The sequence below is a fragment of the Metopolophium dirhodum genome, chromosome 1, assembly GCF_019925205.1.
Source record: "Metopolophium dirhodum isolate CAU chromosome 1, ASM1992520v1, whole genome shotgun sequence".
NCBI classification, from domain to species: Eukaryota; Metazoa; Arthropoda; class Insecta; order Hemiptera; family Aphididae; genus Metopolophium; species Metopolophium dirhodum.
In genome coordinates this window covers 50,885,891-50,897,165 of record NC_083560.1, presented here as the reverse complement: position 1 = coordinate 50,897,165, position 11,275 = coordinate 50,885,891, and the positions used below count along the sequence as shown (strand labels likewise).

Here is an 11,275-nt window from a genome sequence, read left to right as displayed (position 1 = left end):
TCTTAGTTTAATCAACGGTTGTGGTAACATAACTAGACTTGCATACAGTGAAGTAACACAATTAAAGGTATAGCTTATATTTAAAAAAAATTATGTTTTAGGTTTTTGTGTTAATGGTATTTATCCATTATTTGTAATCTTTTAGGTACATCATTGTTGATTAAGTATATTTATTAGTATTAAATGTATTCATTATTATTCATGATGTATATTTGTTCATAATATTTTTTATTAAGACAAGTTCAGAGGCATATAATCTGCACGAATCTTTTCATTGTTTTAATAATCTTAGCTTAATAAATGATAGTGTTTCCATTAATACTTTGTTTTAATTATTTTTAATTTATTATATCCTAAATGTTTAAGTTAATATTATAATATTATATTCACAATTTTGATTTAAAATACTGTTAATATTTTTGAAATTTGTGTATTTTCTTCTGAATATGCATAAGTCATTGTCAAAGTGTACAATTAATTTAACCTTTATTAGTAATTATGTAATCGTGGTAACTTAAATATATATATATGTCTTGGTCATAGCTTTTATAATATGATTTCTTTTTTTTTTTTTTACCTACTGTAATAAGTAAAAGAAAAAATATATTTGTACAATTCAAATCATTACTTTTACCGTTAAATTATAGATTCCAAAATATATTTCAATAATTTTTATTATAATTTTACATTTTGTATTTTATAAGTTTATGGTACCTACCTGAATCAATTAATACTTGGAATTTGATTTAAATTAAATAAAAATAATTAGAAAATGCCCATTTTTCATTTTTTTGCACTACGAGAAAACATTATTCAACATAAAGCAAATTTAAAAATATATTTTAAGCAATTTAAGCAATCTAGTTTAAGAGTTGTTGACAAATAATAATATTTGGTAGTTTGTAATATTATATTATACTTATTTATACATCTTAATCACATTTCTTAAATATACTTCACTTTATTATATTGAAATAACTTGTTTTTTGTTATATAACATTGTGTTTGTATTCTAAATAAAAATAACATAATCACTAAAATACTAGTCATGATGGTCGGGTGTCCGTCTAGATGTTTCGTAATCATAATTAACTGAAGAAGTCCTACTGTTAGGCACTTCATTGTTTATAGTTGCTGATTGGCTCACCACTGGTTCGACAACAAACAATAAACTAGATGTACTAGGTGTGTGGTGGTTACTACTGTCACTATCACTGCGCATCAATGTATCTTCCTGTTTTCCATCTTGGTAGCCAAAATCGTCATTAGTTGATAACACTTCTGTATATGTGATGTTTGATAAATTTGATGATGCAGAGTCATTAGGCAATGGCGGTTGTGGTGGGAAGACTGTGCGCACGTTTGGTTTCTCGCTGCGCCTTTCTAGCCGCCCTCCTGCTGTAATTGTCATTTGTTCATCTAATTCCTCAATCACCTAATCAAAACAATAACATATTTTAAACTATTGTATCAATAATTGTTTTTTTCATAGTACCTGATCGGCAATTCGAACACTACCAAATTGTTGTTGTAGTAATTTACTACTGCTACTCTGTAAACTCTCTTGGCTCTGCCAGCTACTGCCTGGCAATCTATTGCTGCTCGATACCCTCGATAACAGTCCTGTACAAAACAAGTTAACAACATTATTAAAATATCAAAATATATTTTTATAAATGTTTTTAAAAGTAGGAAATTCGTCAAAATCACGAAAATGTGCAAATTTTTTTGTGTTAGAAATTCATAAAAGAATGTACCTATCCAACCTAAATTTAACATTGGATTTTCAGCCGTAAATTAACAAATTCTCATTGAAAAATTTTCTTTTTTTATTGTAATTCAAATACAAATAACCATAGGCTTGACATTTTCACCAAATGTTTATAATAAAGTTTATTGACATTTGACATTTTCAATAGATTTCTTCGTTGGGTTGAAAATCTTGAAAATGTATACAATGTTCCTCATAATATGTTATATTAGCAGTTCAAAAATATTAAAGATACATACGGGTAAGCATGTTTATTTGTATAAGCATTTAAGACTAAGATGACCATGTGTGTCTCCGTCTTACAACACAGCAAAAACTATGTGTAGCGCGGAACGCAACTATACTACTTCAATATTTATAGTAGAATTACAAAAATTCAAAAACGTATAGGGAAGAACTTTATCTTTACCAATAAATTGTATTAATTAAATGAAAAAAACCTAATGTTCTCAAATTGAGAACTTTAATTGTATTTACGTACCTATCTAAATAATAAAAACACTACGACACAGTTATAGTTCTACCCTATGCTTTGTAGAGTTTTAGTAATTTTATTATAAATACAGAGGGGTATAGTTGTCCCACAGTATTTGGTAATTCGTACATATGTAAGACGGAGCGACGCGTGTTTAGCGACCTTTTAAAGTTCAAATGTTGAAAAATTCATCATAATAACAAAAATTTGCAAATTATTTTATATTGGAACTTACCATTTCCCTCTCTCTGTCATACACACTACTCCTAAATAAATCAGGGACGGGCCGGGGGAAGTTTAGGAGCTCGGAACCCTAAAATAATGGCAATCGACCCCTTATTTAGCTGTCCGTTCTCTGAGCCCTTGTTGTGCCCGTGTAGCCCACTTCCCTCTCAGAAATTAAGTCGACCAGGTGTGTCTATGAAGAAATAAAACAGCACTCACCATCTCCCCCCAACTGGGCGGAGGTACCGCCGGTGCGTTTGAACAGATTTTTCAATATGGACGTGACCGAACCGACTCGGTTTAGCGAGCTGGCCACGCTCTGGTTGTTGAGATGGTGGTGGTGATCGTTGGAGCTGTGTGACGATATGGGACGGCCGCGCAGCAGACTGTTTGATCTCTTATAGCTACCCGCTGTCGCAACGAAGTGTATTCCGCTGTTCGCGTCGTCGTCGTCCTGCAACAAAAACGTGCAATTATGTTATTGTTCGTCCATAATAATTATATGTTATGGACGAAATAATCACGTAAGATTCATATGGGTTATCCTTATCATAATGTAATGTTACGCATGGGTAAGATCGTATACTATTAATTTAAACATAAAATCGTAAACTATTTTACGCGTTATTATACCTACGCAGTACGCTTATACCTGATACATGGGTAACAATATAGTATGGAAAAATTACGCATTTTGCTATTGCGAATAGACGAAATTATGGTTGCCACACTATAATAGTATAATATATGAGCCGTTTTGACTTTTGGCTGGTCCCGCTCGACCACATGGCACATATTATAGTTGCGTTTGTATAAGCGGTATGTGGTTTTTAACTGAAAGTTACACGCCGGTGAGGCTTGGTGTGCCGTGACAATATTGAGAAAGATTAAGAGTGCCGTTTTTTTCAAAAAGGTTGATAACCACTACTTAAATAGCAATGCAATAACGTCGTTAATAATTTTGAACCCTTAAGAAACTAATGCGGACAACGTTCAATACAACAGGTGGGTAGTAAATAATCAATAGGCACTACACGGGAAAAAATAATTGGTTAGTCTCACTTCAATTTTAGTTACCTCAGATAGTCAGATGTAAATTATAGTTCCCTATGGCATACGTACATTTTTAGCCCCAGATACCACACTTACGTAGTTACGGGCTAATATAGCTAATACAACTAAATAATATTTACTATTATTATAGTTAATGGTCATATCATGGCCTTTGCAATAAAAATATACAGGTAAGTACCTACCTAATATAACTAAACTTGAAAATTAGTTTCACTACAATTTACCTATATCCTAGCAAAAAAATCCAATTATATTAAGTTCAAAGACGAGGATAACATTTAAATATAAGGATATTTCTTTAGTTTCTATTTTTTTTAAATAACATAACTAAGTCAAAAAATTGAAAAAATTACCACCCAATAAAAAAAAATTTGAACATAATATGCTATACATATATAAGTATATATACATATATGTATATTCCATTATATTCTATAATTTCCAAACGAAGAATAAAATGTAAACATTCTTTAAACGGTTTGTGCGGTATCATAGAAATTAGTATATTATAATATATTTACTATGGCTTGCCCATCGTCGCAGCCCTTGGGTGGCAGTGAGTATTCGGCGTCTGCATCTGATACAGCTATATTAGCTGTCGATGGCTCGGGATGCCGTTCACGTTCTCCGGCAGCTACAGTATATGGCAATTCTGTTGGAAACACTTGATCCCAATACTGATCTCTGATCAACTCTGGATGTTCGTGATGCATTTCGTCAACTATTAGATACGAAACCTAAAACGGCGGCAAACGACACGTAATTTAATAATGTTTAATCATGCTCCGTTGAAAATTCCGATGAATTGAGATATTTTTAATTGTTTTATATACTTGGACATTACGATCAATGATCCAATTAACTTCAAAATCATCATCGTCTTCTCCGAATGGATTTATCAACGATTCGGCCACCTTCAGCCACCCCATGTAAAAGAAAAACTGTAAAGTAGTAAATACTGGAAAATACAGATCGATATAGTTATAATTTGCCGGATTCGTTTCCGTTTGGTGTTTAAGATTTGCCAATGGCACTACTGGTTTATCCAGCCATTGTCGTCCCATTACAGTTGTAATGAAAAATGAATACACGGCCAATGTTACAACCTGGGAAATAATAAGCATTTATAAATAAAATATAAATTAATAGTAGGTATCTATCTAATCATGTATTATTTATTGGTGATTAAATGTTTAATAAAAATAAAAATAATGTTAATATATACAATTTTTGATAAATTTACTAAAACACTAATTTTTTTTCTCATATATTTCGTTAAGTCATTTTTTTTTATATTTTATATGCAGTTACATGAGTTATTATTTATTACATATAGGCCCGGATGAACACTATTAGCTTAGGGCGCAGTGTTATTTAATTTTGAGTCAAATTTAGATTAATATTCGAAAATATTTGGGTGCCATACAAATATATAGTGTGGACGGGGGGGGGGGGGGGGGGGAGGAGGAGGTATAGATTCCACCGTTTTTAGTAAGGCAATATAAGTAAATCATCAATATTCAAATATACTATTAATATAGTTAAAATTGATTTTACATATATTTATTTAATTTCATACATTTTGTTTTTGTCGATTTTATATAACATGTCCTCTGGGCTCTAATATGAATTAGTTTGTATTTTCTAAATTCAATTTACATATGAAAACAACAATTTATTAGGATGTGCTTTAGTGAATTTTATGTTAATAGTTTTAAATGAAACGGTTCGCAACTATAAGAACAGTTCCGATGATATTGAATACGAATCCCATAATTTTCTGATTAAATTTAGGTGTTTCATCAATGTAATTTTCACAGCATTTGTTTAGCCTCATCATCGATTTTTAGTAAAATTCTATACTATAGGTAATATATGAATCAACTTAGGTATTATAAAAAAGTTCGGCGGAGTCACTAGCCGGGTGCAATCGATACGTTTCTTAGTGGTAAAAAAAGGTATAATTTCGGTGGAATCGATACCATATGTGATATAGCTAAAATTTAATTTAAATATAAAGTATTTAATACTATAACAGCCAATTATGGTTCAAGAAACCAGGTTAGGTATTTAAAAAATTTTAAAAGTATAATGATAAAGTTCTAAACAAATAAGGTCATATGAATTTCAAATGTACCTATTAATTACGCAATAATTACAACAAAATTATTTTTAATTTAATTTAGTTTATAATACAATAGATATACATTTCATAAATGTAGGTAATGAATAATTATTCATTTTCATTAATGATCATTTTTGTTAATTTTTTTTCTGTTGGTATTTTTATTGATGTAAAAATAACGTGGTTTTATCGGTTAAAAACAAATTCAATTAAATAATTTAATTATTATAAAAATTATAATTTTATAATTTTTATTTAATAATAATAGATAGTAAAATTGAATAGATTAAACACTTAAATATATAGACTATTATGAATACAATTATAGATTAAAAACTATTTTCGTTTAGTATATAATAGTCATCTAATGACCAATGGATTAATGAATAGGTACCAATTAAATACAATTTAATATATTATTATTAATCATTATGAGCTTATTATGTGAAAAAGTGAACATTTCGCGGATTTTTATGCGATATTAAAATTGTTTAAATCTATAATACAACGAATAATTATTATTTATTATAATATAAAATGTACCTGCGTATAAACGAGTGGCACGCTTATTGAATCGTAATTGAGTAACAAACCGCACTGACCGCGAAATTTGTTCAGCTCGTCAATAATCGTTTTTACAGCGAAATCGTCGCGGATCCGTCCTTCTTTTCTCGCCCGGGTCACTATGCTCGCCGCCCACACGACTGGCAACCAGTGTTTAGAGTGTCTGGGAAATTTGTCGTTTAAATCCAATACGATCGTTTTTTCGTTTTCCAACAATAAACCTATATACAACAAACAATAGCGCGCTGTATAGACTTTGAATATTATATAAAACGTATACAAACTGGTAGGTAGGTACCTACATAAATTATTATTATTATATATACCTGTCGTAGCCAAAAACTGTTCGGGCAATGGTGGTATATTATATAGGTACTATGGTAATAATAATGCTTACCCGCTTCAACGAAATGATCCAACGTAGGAAAGCGCTTTTTTACTCTAGGGCTGATATTAGAGAACACCATAGTCAGACCCAAACAAACGTACCGCATTATCGTTCGTCTCATCAATCTTCCTCTTTCGTCCTATATTGTTTTACAACGAATATTAGTCTAAGTCCAGCTTACCGGCACGTATATTGATAGCTGTAACGTGATTTATACATATCTATCGTTGATGATTATTGTTCATACCTGTCCATGAATATGCGAACTCACGTAAACTGCTATAGGATCAGGCCACGGGATCGAACAGTATTGGTCCCACCACCTTTGCATTATTATGGATATATAAAATCCCAGCACAAATGACAACGGTATCAAGTCGCTGTATGTTTCGCAATAATCGGATATGCTTTCAAATACTCTTGAATAAAATATAATTCACGCGATTAAAATGCACATTCAAAAATAAACTATAAAAAATGGTATTGCCAAGTTGCACAAAAAATTGATTAATTTAATGGTTCGCTTAAATTGAATGTACCAATAATGGGCCACTAAATCATGTTTATAGACCATTAGCTCACTATTGATTCATTAAATGTTAAGTGATTGCTTATGCAACCCAGCTACATAGGCATTTGTATTATTTTAGTTAAAAAAAAATAAATTAAAATCAAACTGATGTAAGAGTTTGAAAAACTAAAAAACTTGGAATCGGAATTTCTTTATTTTTATCGAATTCTCATTGTAATAAATGTATTGTTTAAATGTAAATATACATTGTAAAACTGCAAGTAAATACCTTCATAAATTAGGCAAAGTCCAAATGTTTCTGAAATGTTAAATATATCTTTTTTATTATTATCTAGTATATTATATACCAAAAAACATAACCATTTACATTTTACGAAAGCAAAAATATACAAACTCAAAATATCCAACGGAAAAATTTTGGTGTCGCGATGAATAGATCACAGCTATAATAAATTGGTCTCTCTGATAATTGATCGCCAAACAAAAGTTTTTAGTTTCTTAGCTATTTTATTATTCTAGGTATATTTCATAAAAATATTAAAATATGTATAAAACTGTAAAACTTATAAGCTGTAACAAATTATTTGTTGTAAGTATTCTTTCTATGCAATAAAATTATATAGGTAATAATATTTTATAATTGTTAACAATTCAAATTACGACGTTTGACAGAGTTAAACTGTAAAATACTCTTCACACACTGGTTGTCGGTTGACAAGCTAAATGAAGGGCTTGTTTCAAAAACAAGACAAGTCCGCAAGTCCGCTTTATTTGAAGACGCACTTTATCAAAAATTAAATAAAGGAAAAAAAAATTCCTTAAAAGTTGGTACAACAATCAGAGTAGTTCGTAAGTCAGTTGGATATAATTAATGTATAATTAATATACTGTATAGTTTTTTTTTTTATAGTAAAGTGACCTACGTATCTGGTGTTTTATTTTGATGCAAAAATTAGGCAAATCCGGACTTATCTGATTTTCACTGAAAGTAATGGTCAAATTTTAACATAATAATTAAATATAAGCAGTTTGTATATATCCTACAACTTGGTTAATGTATAACGTTATAGTTTTATTTGATTTAAAATAATAAAATTATACCTGTGGGAAAAAACCGGAATAAATCCATATTGGGTTATGTCTATTGCATTTTTAGAAAATGTTTTTAGAAAATAGACGAATAAACAGTACTCACACAACTCCAGTTACTTTCATAGAATTTAAAAATGTGTAAAAGTATAATTTTTCAAAAAAAAAAAAATCATGTTTAAAAATGTTTTTTAATCATCCTGAAAAGTTTCAAAGAGCGGACTTTCTTATCTGGTTCTTTCAGAAAACCATAAACATAATTTATGTATAGCTAGAAATAAGATAACTGAAATAAAATAATACACTGTCTTTATAATTAAAACTGCCGATAGCGTGTCAATAACTTCGATGAGGTACCTATACCGGGCTATACGATCGTCATCTATAATCTAGGTACTTTATAGGTAGTTACCTTTACCTACCATCAAGAATTCTGTTGAAGGATGGGTTTATATCTTTAAACACATCACATTCAACTATATTAATACACTATTTTATAGATTCGTTGAAAAGGAGGAGAGTCATAATATAATACTTAGTACGGTTATAGACAGAACAACTAATCGCGTGAAAACACCCAAAATAAATTACAAAAATATGTAATATCTATGGACTATGATACGATAAATAAAGTAGACCTTTTATTTTTTAAAACATATTATTTTATATTTATGTAATTTGTTATTTGTATAAGAAATATACCTAGTATAATATAATTTAATATTTTTTTTTTATTAATTAATCCGCGGCAACTTAGGCCATTGGGTGGTTTTTACTGTGTGGGAGGGTACTGTAGGTTATAAACACGTTTGGCAGATTTTTTAGTGGGCACCCGTAGGTATCTGCCATGCCCAGGTGGGGGATGGCGGCACTTGTTCTCCGGACACCGTGACTTGCCCGAAGAAAAATGCCGCCCGTGGCCGAGGTTTTGAACCGGCGACGGTGCGTGTGGCAACCGACGCGTTAGTCCGCTCGGCCACTCCGTCCCCATAATATAATATTATAATACATTAATACCTATAAATAAAAAGATTTTAAAATACTTTTGACGATCAATTATCCTGCAAGCGACTAATTCACCACAATATTTTATTAAATAGATGTCAAACCCATTAAATAGTAAATAAAGAAAGTAGAAATATACCTTATATTCTGATCTATCTATAGGTATAAAAAGTCAGCTGTTTTGTCTGTAAAGTAAACAGAAATATGTCTAAAATTTTGTTTTTAGTAAGTATCTATCTATTCGTTTTAGGCGTATAAGTTAAATGTATATATTATTATATAATATTGAAATAGCTCTAAAGAGTTTAAAATATTACATACGATGAACACTTACCGTTTTTGCTGTTGATTCAATACAAAGCGATAAGTCAAATTCAGAGTGTAATAGCAGACAAGGAATGCTGCCAAATCGGGCCACACTAACTTGTATATACTTCCTCGCCACCTGAAAACCAATATTTTATGTTTAAAAAAACAACAAAAGCATAAAATATATTTAAAAACCAGTGCTCGAACTTATCAATAACTTGCTTTAGTTGCTATACTGCAGTATTATTATTTTTTTTATTTCTTTTGTGCTAATGTCGTTACTGGTTTCGTATACAAACTAAAATCCCACATTTTGTACAAGATTTAATATAATATTATGTTTTATTAAATTATCGTGCAAATAATATGCAATACAGGTATATAATTAATATTAATATACAACACTAAATTCCGTGAACAAATGTATTATTAACAACCAAGATTAAGCATTAACTTAATATATATGATTAAACAATAATTACGATATATCCTGTGCGTTTTAGAAACAGTTCACGTAGCATTATTTTGTGGTCGGTGAAATATAGCGAATTTGTAAGATAATTCGGTTTTTATTTAAACACAAAATTAATGATTAGCGTGATGTATTGCTAACCGATCGAAATGAAAAGGCCAACCTAAGCTAAACACTTGTTGACTATCATTTCATCAGTTGTTGATTATTGCATAAAATACTTGTGGGTAGCCGAAATGTGAAAATGTGTTACGTATCGTTTGTAGGTATCTGATTGAAATGGTCGACACACACCGTTTGATTATCATAATATGTCCAATATGAAATTGTTATTATTTGTAATTATCGTAACCAATATTATGTACCACATGCGTTACAATAGTGTAGGCTAGGGCGCAAATAGGGGGGGGGGGCTTTAGGGGCTAAGCCCCCAAATATTTCCTATATTTTGTTTTAAGCTTATTCAATATTATCAAAGTAAGGCTTTAGCCCCCTCCCCCCCCAAATCCCGAACGCTATTTGCGCCTATGAGTGTAGCCGTGTAGGTATGCGTGCAATTTAATCGGAGGACTGCAGTGTCGTCAACAGTTATAATTTGGCAGAGCGTTTGAGCCGCTTTTTTTTTTTGGCGGCAATTGTTCTCAAACTGGATGCCGCCGTGTTTATAGAAAAGGTACAACAGTTTAAAATGTACTCGGTCGGGTAGCAACTAGCAAATATTATTATTCTGGTGAAATCGATAGACGAGAACGAAATATGTCATACCATATTATAGTTGTGAACGTATAGAGCCAATGAGGTTCGATTTATTTCGTTGACTCGTATTTACGCTCCATCTGAAGCCGCCCGTCCCAAGTCATATTTATTAAGAATTGTATACTGTTAAAAACATAATTACAAAAAAAAAATCATATTATGATATCGAAAGTTTTCTGATAATTATGACTTCCCCCCTCCCCAACCACTAACCAACTATGTTTCTGGATCCACCCCTGATGCGTATTATAGTATAACAACAATTTATTATCGCGCTCAGAGATACCAAAACGCTTTTATAGGTATTAATAAATCAGACGAGAGCTACAATTATTCAACAAAAAATATTTGACTATGATTTTTGGTTTCAGAATAAAGGTATATAATATAATATCGTCTAGATGCAAATCGATAACATGGCGTGCATTAGTTAAAATATGGAATTAATCAGTTGGTGACCGTGACTATTCAAATAGATTTAGCGGTATAT

The 11,275-nt window shown here is 30.7% G+C and overlaps 1 protein-coding gene across 6 annotated transcripts in view; it reads right to left on the bottom strand.

Annotated features, from left to right (window-relative positions):
• Positions 1–496: 496 nt before the first annotated feature.
• LOC132935669 (bestrophin-4-like) overlaps positions 497–11,275 on the bottom strand; it is a 37,107-nt gene continuing 26,328 nt past the window's right edge. For all 6 annotated transcript variants that reach the window (XM_061002275.1, XM_061002276.1, XM_061002274.1 and 3 more), the window contains 9 exons: positions 9,583–9,693; positions 6,870–7,041; positions 6,632–6,761; positions 6,214–6,455; positions 4,379–4,651; positions 4,067–4,282; positions 2,691–2,925; positions 1,496–1,623; positions 497–1,435 (listed from right to left, as the gene is read on the bottom strand). In XM_061002275.1, coding sequence (XP_060858258.1) covers positions 1,043–1,435; positions 1,496–1,623; positions 2,691–2,925; positions 4,067–4,282; positions 4,379–4,651; positions 6,214–6,455; positions 6,632–6,761; positions 6,870–7,041; positions 9,583–9,693 — 1,900 coding nt within the window. In that variant the 3' untranslated portion in view covers positions 497–1,042. The remainder of the gene's footprint in view (positions 1,436–1,495; positions 1,624–2,690; positions 2,926–4,066; positions 4,283–4,378; positions 4,652–6,213; positions 6,456–6,631; positions 6,762–6,869; positions 7,042–9,582; positions 9,694–11,275) is intronic.